The sequence below is a fragment of the Sceloporus undulatus genome, chromosome 5 (genome assembly GCF_019175285.1).
Source record: "Sceloporus undulatus isolate JIND9_A2432 ecotype Alabama chromosome 5, SceUnd_v1.1, whole genome shotgun sequence".
Classification (NCBI taxonomy): Eukaryota; Metazoa; Chordata; class Lepidosauria; order Squamata; family Phrynosomatidae; genus Sceloporus; species Sceloporus undulatus.
Window position 1 is genome coordinate 30,368,711 of NC_056526.1, and position 15,692 is coordinate 30,384,402.

At 39.5% G+C, this 15,692-nt stretch overlaps 1 protein-coding gene across 2 annotated transcripts in view; it reads right to left on the minus strand.

Moving 5' to 3' along the window:
* Nucleotides 1-256: 256 nt before the first annotated feature.
* The window catches only part of SYN3 (synapsin III), a 1,385,441-nt gene continuing 1,370,005 nt past the window's right edge, over nt 257-15,692 (minus strand). For both annotated transcript variants that reach the window (XM_042466641.1, XM_042466642.1), the window contains exons 11-14: nt 9,658-9,792; nt 6,182-6,263; nt 3,425-3,722; nt 257-2,037 (exon numbers count right to left, since the gene is read on the minus strand). In XM_042466641.1, coding sequence (XP_042322575.1) covers nt 1,905-2,037; nt 3,425-3,722; nt 6,182-6,263; nt 9,658-9,792 — 648 coding nt within the window. In that variant the 3' untranslated portion in view covers nt 257-1,904. The remainder of the gene's footprint in view (nt 2,038-3,424; nt 3,723-6,181; nt 6,264-9,657; nt 9,793-15,692) is intronic.

A 15,692-nucleotide genomic window follows, 5' to 3' on the forward strand; every position in this document is an offset into this window, starting at 1 on the left:
GCTACAAACTATGATCTCAATCCTAGCTATTCTAATTGAGTGCTGAGAAGGCAAATGACATCTTTGTGGTAGCCTTATCATAGAATCCAGCTGCCCTTACATCAAGGACCTTCCTCCTGTCTGATGTGTGGTGCCAGACTGATGTCCTATTTATTTCAGTGTTGCATAGATAGTGCTGTAGAAAGGAAGTCAAGCAAATTATTTGGTTTCAGATAGAACAGTTAGAATTCTAGCTATGGACTTTCTTCATACTATGTTTATGATGATATGTAACCTGATCATGCTTCAATATCAGGATACTAGAGCCTAATTCTGAGACTGGGCAGCTGGGTTGTGGGGGGGGGGAAGTCAGATTGGTAAATGAGTGCATATTGTTATGCCATGAATTCAACCTGTGGCACTGTTACTCTGTTTTTGCTGCCATTAGCAGATAGCTACCTGGATGCTTTTTTAAAAAGAGTTTTCCTTATAATATTTCTGCCAACTTAGATCTGTGGCTGCTTCAAAATATACTTAATGAACACTGATCTTGCTTTCTCTAAGGAACTGATGGGTGTAAAATCCTAGCCCTTATCTGAAATACAGTATGGGTGCTTGTTCACAAGTGTAAATCAAACACTTGCATATACTTTTACTAGGATACGCTATTCTTAAGACAGCATTTCTGTATTTTAATTCCCTTACCTAGAGGCTTTCAAATCTTGTACAGGCTTCACCTTTATGGACAAGGGAACAAGACAATTTGAATCAGAATGACCTCATCAGCCATTCCCATCCCCAGTACTACAGGGATACCAGATTAATTGCATATCGGAATTAGAATGGATTTTTTCCAGGGGGCATCTGTCTAGAAATGATCCTTCTTTATATAAACAAAGTAAAAAGTTCTGTGATCTATTAGGTTTGGTTTTGAGTGGTTTGAGTGAGTGGCATGCCAGTACACGTAACTTGATTGCTTCAGCTTGCAGTAGTAGCTGCTAAACATTTACAGTACTGTATTTATACCCTGCTCTTCAGCCACTGAAGGCTAAACGAACCATAGAGCTTTGTGCTACAGTTGATTGTTTTGTGTCCCTTGGCAATGGGGAGCTTCTACTTGGTTTACTCCCAGCAAAACAGAAATGAACAAGATAAAATGCTGGATTCTTTCTCTGGCATGTTGAGAAGGAATAAACCAAAAAAATGTGAAGTGACCTGCCACCAATGCCATTCAATCAACTGCAGAATGAAGCTTCATGGTCTAATATACTGGGCATGCTACAACCAGGAGCAATTGGATAACTGACTCTAGCATTGTGTTTGTTCATGACGCACCTTATGAACACACCATGTCAAAGATGTTTGTTCTGCAAGGACTGTTACACAAAAGGGTATCCTGAAAATTGTGGTCACTGGGTTATGTGGGGAAGCATGGCTGGTGTTCTTTTATTGTCAGTGTGATTCTCTTAACAGAGTAAACTTAAAAACATAACTGGTGCTGTTTAGTCAAGTAGATAACTCTACTGGCTTTGGGTTTATGTATACACACAGTAAAGTAGCTTTGGGGCAATATAATTGTATCCTATTGACTTTGGCCTCTCATCCACACAATTGTAAGCTCAATTGTGCACGAACTTTACTTTCAGACTTGGAATAGAGGGCAAAGAATGAATATATCATACATATTTATGTGTGTATGCATTGTCCAGATATATGGCTACAAAGGGGCCCAGGAGCTGGGCAAGAGGATATGTGAATGACTAAATTCCTCTTGCTTGTTGACACTTTCCTCATTTGTATGTGTGAATGTGTTTTAAAAGAAACTATATGTACTAATGGGTAATTTTAATGACAAGACTGGATAGGGGAATATAAAAAAGACAGGAATTTTCAAAAAACAACCAAACTGCACAAACTTTAAAAGATTAATCAGAAAACAGGCTAGCAAATGACTTTCTCAGGTTGCGAATGGTTTCAGCTTTTGCCTCATCTTCATTTGGATTTCCCCGTTGTGAAGAATCTGAGAGGCTGAAAGTGTTTGTCAATGACTGTGATTTGCTGTAAAAGAGAGGGAAAAATAGAATTGAGACATGGACATTTCCCTTACAACGTGGGAAAGAGACAACAAAATACACTGAAAACTGGATGCTTTTACCAGCACATGGTAGTTCTTTTTAGAGGAAGTTTGGGAAGTTACTTTTTAAAAGTAATATTTTTTACAACAATTTCCAAAGTAAGTTGTCATGTAACCTTTAAAAAACATTAGTTACTAATTACATTACTTACTATATTTGGAATTTAAATTCATTATGCCTTCATTTGAGAGCCTGTGTGTAGTGGTTTGAGTATTGGACTAGGACTCTGGAGACCAGGGTTCAAATCCCTGCTCAGCCATGGAAACCCACAGGGTGAACATAGGCAAGTCACAGTTTCTTAGCCTCAGTGGAAGGCAAAGGCAACCTCCTCTCTGAATAACTCTTGCCAAGAAAGCACTGTGATAGATTTGCCATAAGTCAGAAATGACAAAACAATAGCATGCCCTCATTTGTCAGGGAAAAAAAACCAATGCATCATTTACAGGTAATGGCAAACCCCTGAAAAAACTTCCCAAGAAAACCTCATGATAGGATTACCACAGGTTGGAAATGCCTTGAAGGCACACAACAATAATAATCGGTTCTCAGTACCAATTTATTTTTTTGTGATTTTGGTTATTTGCAGGACCACCATAAGACCATCACAATACTAAAGTGATGGTCTTCAGCTCCATTAAATCTTTTGAGATGTGGACTTTCCTAAGGGTTAAAACTGTGACTGAAAGATGGGAAGGAATATCCTTTCAGAGCATACTGACTTGTACACACAAGGGCTAGGCTTGGGATTGCCTTCACCTCTAGTTTGTGGGTATAGCTCAGCTGCTTGAGTGCTCTCTACTCTTCTATATACTGTATATACTTATGTATAAGTCTAGAAATTTTAGTCTGAAAATTGACCCCAAAAACCTGGGTCAGCTTATCCATGGGTCAATGTAAGTACTGTACTTTAACTCTTATTTTAAAAAGGAAGCATCCCTTGCAAAAGACAAGAGTGTAATCTGTCATGGAAGCACTGACTCCTGTCTACATCTTCATCCATCCAGCCTTTAGTATGAGCACAAACAGTTATGCCTGCTGGAATTTTACAAGTTCTTTGGTGTTGTTTTCCTTTGCTTCATCCTTTAGATCCTTTGCTACATTCCCCTAAGTTTTACCCTCAACTTATCTGTGGGTCATAATTTTGGCCTCCAAACCTGCCCTCAACTTATTCATGAGGTCGACTTACAGTTGAGTATATATGGTACTTTGCTTGGCTCTACTCTCTCCTTCAGAAATATTGATATCTATCTTCTGTTTTGTGGGGGTTACATCACAAATTACGCTGGGCATCTACCAAAAAAGGCACCTACTTTAAATGAGGATGTGGAGGGGCCTGCTGCTTGGTTGATTCTCCAGACCCTTGTGGACCAGGAGCTCGTCCTTGAGCTGGAGGTCGAGGCTGCTGAGGAGGGAAGGCGCCTGGTTTGGAAGACTGGCTTGGTGAACTACTGGCTGATGATCTGGTTTGCTGGGGAGATCCAGGTGATCTCTGCTGTTGTGGTGAGGTGGACTGAGGGCTTTGTGGTTGCTGACCCTGCGGAGAGAGCCTTTGCTGGGGTGGAGCTCCTGTGCGTGCAGGCTGTGATCCCTGAGGTTGGCGTGGCCCCCCTAGAGCAAAGAGATGCATTTAAATAAAATGTAAGTACTTTGAAGCAAGAATAGCCTCTGGAGGCATGCTAGAAGATTTCCTTGACCTATAGCTAATTTCTTTTAGAAATGTGATCGTAATATTATTTATAAACTGTACAAATGATCCAGATACAAAGCAGAACTTGGAAATGTTACTTTTGTGGGTGACAGCTCTTGAGTCCTCCACCGTGGCTATTTTGTATTCCTAGAAAGTAGTTTTTTCATCATCTAGTATGGTACAAAGTACCACTCAACAAATATTGCAAGTTTAAGCAGTGTCAATTAAAATAATACACACTCTCTCTTCCATTTCCTTTAGGAACTCAATATAAAGTTATGTTACTCAACCATTTATGTGTTCAAGCCCGTTTATCTATTTCTGTAACTTGGTGGTGGAAATAATGTGACCCTCCAGAAGTTGAGCTGCAACTCGCAGCATTCCCACAATTGGCTGTATTGGCTAGTGCCAATGGGAGTTGACATTCATCAGCATCTGGAGGGCTGCATGATTTACTCTTCTGTAATTTAACAAAACAGAACTTTCTTCCAATTCTTGCTTCTCTAACCTACCCTCCCACATTAATAACAACTTTTACCCACCATTTAAAAAATATGGTCTTCAGCTTTTAATCACGTATGATTTCAGTTAGCATTGTTATTCAAGCCATTTTATTTGAAATAAACATATATTCCAGTACTAGTAAAATTTTTGTTGGCACTGCTTTTGTTTCTTTTTCTAGTTAGATAATGGGACGTCTGGGAAGAAAGATATTTTAAAAACGTTTCTTCTCTGTAAAAAATAAGAGATCTAATTTTGTTTTTTTTTTTTTTGCTCCTGCTTTATTTCTGGGTTTATGCCTTCCTGTGAGTCATTCGCCTAGTGCCAAAATACCTGATCCATAATCTTGTATTCTCATTTATATAGTATTTACTGATGATTCCATGATCTCTTCTTCCATGTTATATCTTTCTTTTATTGTATTTCTAGCCTGCCTTTCGTGTGGCATGGGACCCAAAACAGGTCTTACGACATAGATTAAAACAAAGTACAGCTAAAACGTTAATAATAAAATAATTTAAAACAATTAAGTAAACAACTCTTTTAAAAATGCTGATTTAAAATAATTTAAAACATAGTAATTAAGACAAAAGTGCAGCATACCCCATTAAAAGAGCTTTGTGGCACAACCAGTTTACAGCTAAACAGCTGCCTTTGAGCAGACTCTGGATAGGATAGTGCCAAGCACTCCCTCACCACCATCCAACATTGCCACTAGTGAGAAAACCCCCATTGCCTTTGGTTTTTAGCAGTCCATGATAACTGTGATGATGAGAAACATAATGGAGCAGAAACAGAGACTGATACCGATAACTATACTGTAGCTCAGAAAATGAGTCTGATTAAATGTCATGTCTATGTACTGAATCTTAGTCTCTCCTCTCTTCCACATACTCTCTCCCCCCCCCATTGTTTTTGTGGGAATGGGTGCTTTATGTCTGTTTTATACTGTGGAGAGGAGATATAAATACTTGTCTTTGTTACTAATGTTGATGATTTCTTCTGGTTCTTTTTTTCAAATTTTTGTTGCCTGCTCTGCAATAACTAGCAAAACCAAAGAGATTCCATATAGTTCAGGAGATTGTTGCTCCATTTGTTACAATATATATACATATATATATATATATATATATATATATATATATATATATATATTTAAAGTAAATTCAATTTGTAATAATTGTTTGAATACACTGCATTTTTAATACAGTATACTAATTGTGATAATTTTATGCTAAATCAAATTTTACATAGTTATATTTTATGTTCCTAAAGAAACAGAGTAACTTTCAGTCTGTAAAACATGCTAATGTTGCACTTTTTCCAGTTTAAAAAAAAATCCAATTTTTTTTCCTGGAACACTCCCCCCAGGAAAAAAATTTCCCCCTCTCATGGCTTCAAAATTTTCAGATATTTCACATCTCTGCATGGCAGGGGGGGTTGGACTGGATGGCCCTTGCGGTCTCTTCCAACTCTATGATTCTATGATGAGGTTTGCCTTGGAGTTTCCATGAATGGCAAATGGTGGGTCATTTTGACCTGTACTAAGGCCCTTTTAACCGGGATCAGGTCAGATCATGGCCTGGGCTAATGGCCTGCATTGTCCAAACAGGGTGATGAAAGGCTGCGGGCAACATCGATGTTTTGGCCCATGGAGACAGCCCTAGAATGGTCTTTGCTTGCTGGCAGAAAGAACAGAGAAGGGGCCAATCGAGCTTTCTGTGGGAGGGGATTCTACAATATGAGAACAGTCACCAAGAAGTCTCTCTTCCATGTCCTCTCCCTGCTTATTTACACCTGTAATGGTGATGAGACCATGATAAAGCTTTCCCCCAAACATCTTGAAATGTGAGAAGTCTTGAAAGTTGGAAATTAGTACCCTGAGGTGGCGGTCGGGGTTGGGAAAGCTGTCCAAGCTGGGGTCCCGGCTGAGGCTGTATCTGTGTTTTCATTGACTGTGGCTAGATAACCAAAACAGAATGAAAGAAAAACAAAAATACTTCAGTCAACAGAGTATCTAAAACATGTCAAGTATAGGAGTATTATCCATTGTTTGTAACAGCATAGAGCCTCTGCAAACTTGTCAAAAGGGACAATACTGTGTATTGCTGGTAATGTATGAAGAAGTTATTTTGTAGTGGCACTGGCAATACAATTGTCTTTTGATTGGAGGGAATTGAAAAATGCCAACACAACCCTTCATAATTATAACAACTGATTTGCAAAACTAACAGACACCTGTTAAAAACATATATAGGGGAGCCAGATCTGGACCAGAGTTTCTGTTACTTCAATCTGCACTGATTAAATTAAGTCTCCTCTTTAAAGAGGAGAATCTATGGCCCTCCACTTGTCTCATGTTTTAACTCTCAGAAGCCCCATCCAGCATGGCCAATGGTATAGGAATGTGGGAGTTGCATTCCAAAACGTCTCACCCCTGCTTTCATGTGTAGAGTGATGAACTTTGGTGGGTGTAAGTTTACTTGCTATTACAGGGACAAGCTAGTTTTATTTGTACAGTTATTTTAAATAAGTGTCCATGGTCTTCCAATAAGAGCTTGCAATTTTTTTTGGAGGGGGGTTAGAAGTCCATAATTCCATAAACAGCCATGGGACTGGGAGTTTCCAACAGTAATGGTTAGTACAGTAAAAATTTCTGAGACCTGCTTCTAGTGTATCATAAATTTATAAAGCCAGGACCCACACTTAGGTTCTTGTAGAGGTAAATACATACCATTTCTGTGTTAAGTAATTGCTAGAATACATTATCTTAGTAAGGTGAGACAAGATGCAGCAATATCCTAACCATCCAGCCTTCTTGATAAAAATCTGAACAACATATGGAAGATAGAGGATTCACTACAAAGTGTCCAGCAGTATGGTGGTGGCCAGTGATTGCCATTACTAAATCCTATATTGTGGTAACATGAAAGGAATAGCAGTTACTCTTCAGTACATCGTAGAATTTCTGTCTAAAAATTTCCACATGGAGGTTGATCCAGATAGTGCTAAAAATATTTAAAGGCCAACCAAAACATTAAGCAAGTGTTTAGTTCTGTTTGGTTGAATTAAAGGAATTCAGAAGTGTTCCAGTTTAGCTAGAGCTGCTAGACAAAGCTCATTCTTACTTGGGAACAAAGATCTATCTTAACCTGCAATCCATTTCTCACAGCAGCCTAAAGCCCATCAACTCTCCTGTTGTTGTTCTCCAGCCCCTGGTATTCATAGGCATGGTGCCTGATTGGAGAGGACCTGTAGCAATGAATTGTTTTAGTGTGTGTGTGTGTGTGTGTATCCCTTGCCTTTATAGAATGAAAATAGAATGTGGAGTTTAGTGGAAAATGTTAGTGGAAGCATTAGAGTCCTTGTACTGAGTAATGTGCTTTTTCAAGTAGCAACGGAATGCTATTTCTCTAGCTTCAATTTAGAGATATGGGTCCAGTCACTGTGAGAGATGGCTTGCTTTCACAGGAGAACTCATCAGCAACCTGGGAGGGATGAAAATTTAGCAGCACTGAGCATATGATTACTACCTTTAAAAAGACAGTCCTGTAAATCTTGACCTTCATGAGTAATCCCACTCTTACGTTATATGAATTTCTGTTTTTGGAGGATGGCTTCTACATGCACAGTTCTGTTGGTAAATTGGGTAACCTGCTCCAGTATTCTTTATATAGGGTGTGCTCACACCTAAGTCCCTATGCTTTATCAACCATATGTGTAGTTAAAGGCTGTTTCTCACTCTTTCACTGCTTTTCTTAGCATAGTATTTCCGTTTGTGGTTGTGAATATTATTTCCTTATAGGGGAGCAGCATATTTTAATTTAATTTAATTTCTATGCCACCTTTCTCCCAGAAAGGGATTCAAGGCATCTGACCCAAAAATAAAAATAAATAAATAAAAACTTTACAATAACAATTTAAAAGACAATTGAAATCAACTAGCTGAAAACAGTATAAAATTATGTGAACATTCAAAATTTAAAAACATATCTAAAGCACAGATCCTGTATAAAAGCCTCCCTGACACGGTTATACATTAAAAGCCTGCTTGAATAAAACATCTTTGCCTCCTGGTGAAAGGAAAACAGGGAGGGGGCTACCTTAGCCTCTGGTGGAAGGAAGTTCAAGAGAGTGGGAGCAGCCATCAAGAAGGGTCTCTCTCATGTCCTCACCAAGCCAGCCTGTGATGGTGATGGGACTGAGAGAAAGCCTTCCCCCATAGATCTTAAAACCCTTACAGGTTTGTATGGGGGAGATATGGTCTTTTAGATGGTCTGGACCTGAGTCATAGGAAAAACTACATATGCAAATTCATCCCCACTTTCTAGTTCTTTCTGAATGTATTTTAGGACAGAGCTATATGTGCATGTACATTTCCTTAATAGTCAGGGTGGCTAAAAGGAGCTCCGAGAAAGACGTTTCAGGAGAAAATGGTTGGAAGTGCAACAACGCCCTGCACTGAAAGAGTTAATGGAGTTATCACACGGGAGGAATTTCTCAATTTTGAATGAAAAGAAAGTGGGGCCAGAACACATTCACGTGAATTTGCTAGTTCAGCAAATTTACATGAATTCGAATTGTGTTCGAACTGACCTCCCATTGCCCGAAAATAGCTTGCCATTGCCCAAAATTGCGTGTGATCACCATGATTGCATTTGGACTGACTTCCCATTGCCCGAAATTATGTGTGGTAGTCTATCACGCAATAACATTAAACCCCATGATTGCATTCGGATTGCCATTGGATTATACTTCCAATTTCCCTTGTCTGATAACGTCCAATGTCTCTGAGTGGGCAGTAGTAATAGGGTTAGATAGTTTCACCTGCAGTGACTTCCCTCCTTGTCTACCAATCTTGACTCCTCTGTGATGTAAATTGATACTCTTAGGGATGTTTCCACTTCTCTTCTCACCTCCACTCTTTTCTGGGACCATCCTAGAGATGGACCCACATTAGAATAATCCCTTCAGTAACTTTACTATAATAAAAAACTTTAGTTTGTTCTCTAGTGTCTTTGTTCCTTAGTCAGAATCTTTGACCACTGCATCACACTAATTCTCATAGAAATAATGTATGAAGGAAAAGGTTAGGCAGTCTCTATCTACTCTATAAGCAACCTGCAGTCATATGCTACAAAATTAATTATAGAACTACTTGTAATTTTTCTAGCTCTACCCACAATGACTCCAGTTTTATTTATGGAATAATTTTAGTACCACCATTCCTTATCTTATGCAGAGCAGCTTTGTTTTCTGGAAGCCCTGGAAAAACTGAGTACATTTGTTCATCAAAGCTCTTGTCAGAACTATGAGAATATGAAGACTTCTCTGAAAGATTATTCCTGTTCTTACCCAAGGTCTCAGAGGTGAAGGGGAAGATCCCACAGCCAGGAAGGTTTGAGTCATTCTGGAGACAACCAGATCTGCAATTAGTTGTCTGTCTTCCTCTATGTGCTCCCCGATCAGAGGCATTGAGCTGTCCATCACCTGTAGAAATGAAATGAGTCCATCTGTGGCAGTCATATCTTTTTCACTGTGCCATGATAAATCAATGTAGTGGTGCGACCTCAATGCTGCAAATGTATGCTGATGCTTATGCACATGGCCACTGGTGTAGCTTGTCAGCAGTCAGACAATATGGTTCAAGGTTGTTGTTGTTTTTTTTTTAAAAAAATGTGCTCAATATCTTTACCAAAAGTGTGTCAGAAGAGCAAAGGAGGACAAACCACCACAAGTAGAACTTGTAGGCTTTTTCTTAATCAGTGGTTTACTATCTTTGTCTAAATTAGGCATGACTGCTTCTGCCACAAGAAGAAGGCACAGCTAATAAAGCTACAAAGACACAAGAATCTGAGCTATTTTGCAACCTGCAGTCTACTTAAGAGTATGCATATTTTGTGAACATCTTTTCGAGCAATTTTTAACAGTTATTTGCTAAGTATTTCTGTTAACCAAATACATTGATCCCCCTGTCAATCAGATAAAAGTAAATGGTTATATACTAAGAGATATTGCAAGTAAAAGATTACATATTCAGTCCCAACTGGCAGATTGAACCCATTTTTTTGCTTAATATATATTGATATTAAAATAATAACATAACTTGACAGTTGTACAAGCATCCATGCGTTTTGTGTTATTACATTTTCTTCTATTGGACCCATTTTTTAAAAGTACCAAGGACAAATCTACACAAGAGCTATATCCCAGTTCCACTGCATAGTATTCTGTCCCAATTTGACCCCTTTACTGCCACGCATATCCGTTTTAATCCAAACTGAGATCAGTTTGGAAAGCCACAAGGGCCCCATCATATAGTCCTATTGGTACAAGTGGATGTTTCTATTATATGCACCTGTTTCCAGTAGCTGCAGGGTTGTTTGTTTGTATGTTTTTGCTAAGCATGTGCATATTTGCAGAATCAAATAGCCTTTCTCTGTTTTCCCATTGTTCTGACTGCCCACCTGCACTCCCATTGGATTTGGAGCACACCTGGGTGGTTATGTCATAAGTGTTCCTTCCATCCCCTCTAATTTTCTGCCTCATTTTAAAAACTTTGTTCCTAGGAAAGTAGTTGTAGGCTTGATGGCATATGATGCAATCTTATACAGTCTACTCAAATGTATGTCCTACTGAGTTCAATGGTACTTACTCCCAGGGAGGCATTTAATGTTGTTTGCCCGTGAGACCCCCACCCCTGTCACTCTACTCAAAAGGGCTCCTAAAGGTAAGCAAATATTCAAAGGTAAAAGATTCAAGGCTTCACAATGTCTGGAGTGCAAAGAACAAAAGGAAAAAAATAGTGCTGACCCTCCCAGCCCTTTGTAGGCGAGCAAGAGCCTGGGTGACATTTGCCTGATAATTAACAACCATAAGTAGCTAAATAGTCCAACAGCATTTTAGGAATAGTTTACATTAATTCACTACCTCCTCCCCCCCTCTCTCTGTGTGCGTGCACCTTCAAGTTGTCTGTTGACTTATAGGGACCCTGTGAATTTTCTAGGCTTTTCTTAGGCAAGGAATACTCAGAGGTGGTTTTGCCTGTTCCTTCCTCTGAAATATAGCCTACAGCACCTGGTATTCATTAACAGTTTCCCATCCAAGTATTAATCAGGGCTGGCCCTGCTGGCCCTTCAAGATCAGACAGGATCAGGAACTACATCGCACTTATTGTAGCAGCCTTCTCACTCCCTCTGCAAATCTGCAAACACAAGATGCATAGCTGAGACATAGACATAAAGATGGAGCACGCGAGGCATCATTTGCGGACAAGAAGCAATATGAAGTCCTGCTGCCTCATCTCAGTGTCATACTGCATTTGGTTATTCTTCAGCAAGATTATTGCAGTTTTATAACCCTACCTCTTAACCCTGTTCTCCTTCATTTGTCTTAAGATAAAATGAAGGCCCTGAAGAGTGAGTCATTGCAGAGAAGCAGTACCACCTCCATCCCCACAGCTGTCAATCTTTATTTTATGACAGCATCGAGAAAAAGAAACCCTGTCCTGTTCACTCACAGCTACATACAGTTACATACACTGTCTTCACCCATTAATAATGTGTCTATGGACACGTCATTGTGCATTTATAGTTATTAAAAACTCCTCTTATGCCTGTTTTCTAAATGCTTTGTATAGCTCATTACCTGTGACAAAAAGAAGCACACTGTGAACAATGGCTTCATATACACATTCATCTTATGATAAAAATGGGTAGAAAGGGAAAAAAACTTTGAAAGGGGTTCGAGGGAAGATGCTGATTCAGAAATAACCCAAGTTTAAATTGGAAAATTGGGGCACAATTTGGTAAAGTTAAGCATTGTTATACCTCCCTGATTCCAACACAGTAAAACTGAAGCATGCTCTTTACTTTCTCATTGGAATAAATTACTGTTTATAAAAGATGGAACTGGTGGAAGCAGTCTAGATCTTGGCAAGTTGATATTGTTCCTCCAATTTAGCTAGCATAAATTGCCAGGCGGAAAGGGATAAGGGAGACTTACTTTCACTCCAGCAATTCTATATAGTTACAGGCTTTGCAGCTGGATTGAGGGGGGGAAAACACCTTATTCACTATGGGCAGGATGGGTAAGGCCATGAGGTACAGGAGTTGGGAGAACTATGACCAACTGAAATAAGTATCTTTGGATGCCTCTGCACTGCAGAAATAATCCAGGTTGACACCACTTTAACTGCCATGGTTCAGTGCTATTGAATTCTGGGAATTGTAGTTTGTTGTTGTACCAAAGCCCTTTGACAGGAAAGGCTAAATGTCTCACACAACTATAATCTTCAGAATTCCATAGCACTGGGCCATGGTAGTTAAAGTGTCAATCTGAGTTATTTTTGAAGTGCAGATGGGCCCGCTGAGTTGAATGCATTTCTACTTGCAATTCAGTTTTATCTCATCTCAGCCTCCATGACCATGAGTGAAACAACTGCTTTCCATTAATGTTAGTCATTCCAGCCACTAGATGGTGTCATTGTACTCCCCAAATGTGCAGCACTCAATGGACTAACATAATTCTGATAACATTATCCATGTTATTTTCATCCCTTTCCTTTCCCCTCTCTCCTTTGTACTAATAGTAAACTTACTTTTCATCATCCATCCAAGAAAGAGGTATCAATAGTCAAGGGAGAAGTACAAAAAACTTTAGGGAAAGGGATGATTACATGAGAACCAAATCACAGCTCAATTATGATTGTGAATGCTTGGCATGAACTGGATGCTCTGACCACCTCATCTCATACGAGCCTGCCCCAAACCCAAGATCATCAGCAGAGTCCCTGTTACATACCCCGCCAGTGTGGCTGAGCTGGTGGGTACATCTGACAGGGGTTTCTTTGTAGCAGCACCTTAACTGTGGAACTCCCTCCCTCAGGGAGACTGGGCTGGCTACATCCCTTCTGAGCATTAGTGGACAGCAAATAATTTTTCACATGGCCTTTGGCTTTTGTATGGTTTTAGAACATTTTTAAAGAGGAGGTTGGATTGCTTTTAGTTGGTCTTGTGTTATTACTTAATGCTTTAAAAGTGTTTGCATTGATTGATTGTGCATCACTTCAAGGCCCCTGGAATAAAACAGATTATTAATCTTTATTTTAGGGTTTGCAGAAAAGAGTTGATTGGCAAAAATAAATAAATAAATCAAATGGCATAGGGGTTGAAATTGGGCTGTGGAGTTTCTTAAGGTCTTAAGGAAACATGTTATTTCACTCTTCAGACCCAAAATATGGTCTTCACATTGTGGCACGCTCCGAATGTGAAAAGTACAGATAATAACTCTACAAAGTCTAGAGAAGGACACACACCATGAGAGGATCAGCATTTCTATAAAAATGTTCTATAAAAAAGTGTCTGGCTACTGAAGTCCAAAGCCCATGACTTTTCACTAGGGAGACATTATCCATGTTATGGATACATTACTCTGTAATGTATCTTGCTGCATGGAAGAACAATGCCACTGTTTCCAGGTAATTTCCAGTTCCTGATCTGTGTAAAACCTGAACACTTAGCCAAGTAAGGTTCTGAAATTTATATACCCCAGAATTATTCCATATTGTCCACTTCAGAATAAATCATCATGGTTATTTTTGTGCAATACGCATTCAAGCTTGATGCTTCCAGTTTACAATCACAAATAAGATGTCTCTAAAGCCCATCATAAAATTTGAGCACCCCAAATGATACACACATCAAGGACATTGTTCTCTGGGATGTCATTGTGTCTTGTCTGAACCAAAAATTTCTGCATGCTAAAAGCCCTATCAAATATGGCACTCCTTGCCAACCACAGCAAAAAATAAATAGATAGGAATAAGGAACTGGTGCTATGTGTCCAACAGTCCACTTTGGGCTCCTCTAAATCATTTCCTGGTGCCGAAACAGCCATTGTGACATCATCAACTAGTAGACCACTCCTTTATTTGCATGTTTAAAGACTGAATGCTCCAACTGGCAAGCTGGGCTACTATTACAGATTTCAAACAATCCTACTATACTGGGGGTGTGACAGTGATTGCTATGGAACTCTGATCATAATAAAGTAAAGGGAAGCTACAGAAGAGTGGTAAGAACAAAGACAACTCATCAGCACAAAAGAGGCACTGGATATCATTAAAACCCAGGAGGGTTATTTTGCATCCAACTGGTATTAAATACAATCTGACCTTAAAAGGGCATGATAAGTGCATGAAATGAAACACAAAAGTTTGTAAGGACAAAATAGAAACATCCTTCTCCATCCCTGAGAATAAGACGTCCATGTAACAGCTAAGGAAAAAACAAAACACCAGAGGCTGATGGCTCATGTGGATCTGGCCTTCACCAGTGTGCAAGGTCAGTGGCTGTCTCAAGCTCCAGCTGCTTTGTCCTGATAAGATATCTCAGAGGGAGGGAGATGGGCAATGAAAAGAATTTGGATGGAAACCCCCATCCCTTTTCTTCAGTTATATTATCTGTTTCTGTATCTTAATGAGATGTAGCTAAACTTGCTGCTTTTTTAGTGAGCTAAGGTTGGGGAAGTTAGCCAACTGCAAGCAAGGAAGGAAAGAGCTGATCAATCACATCAAAGGGACAGTGGGAACAAGGGGACAAATTGGCTTCCACGCCATGCAGTAAGACTAAGCTCATGGGAGATAGACTAAATGGAAAGAAAAGCAAGACAGATGACATTGTTGGGAACTGGGTTTGCTTTTTGTTGTTACGTGCCTTCATATTGACTCCAAGTTATGGTAACCCTGCCATAGGGTTTTTTTGGCAAGATTTATTCAGAGCGGTTTGCTGTTGCTTTTCTCTGTGGCTGAGAGAGTGTGACTTACCCATGATCACCTAATGGGTTTTCATGGCCTGAGCAGAAAATCTGAACCATGCTCTCCTGGAGTCCTAGTCCAAAATTCAAACCATTACACCACACTGGCAATAACTGGTCAGAAAAAGAAATGTTCTGACTTGCTCCTGGGCATCTAACAGCAAGTGCTGTGTGGTTATGTTAGTACAGTTGGCCCTTCATATCCATGGATTCTGCATACATGGATTCAGCCATCTGCAGCTTGAATGAATATATATATATGTGTGTGTGTGTGTGTGTGTGTGTGCGCGCACACATGCTTTTTGGTGTGCACTTTTTTGGTAAAAAGTGTGCACGCACACATGTACTCACACACACCTCCCACACCAAAAAGCACACATTGATTTTACTGTTTTACTGTATAAAGTATACCATTTTACTACACCATTGTTTATAATGGGACTTGAGCACGCACCGATTTTGCCATCCATGGAGGATCCTGGAATCAAACTGCAGCAGATACCTAAGGCCCACAAACTGCCAAAGGCTTAAGGTGCAGTTATACATAACAGGGAAGAATGCAAGCAGACATTAAC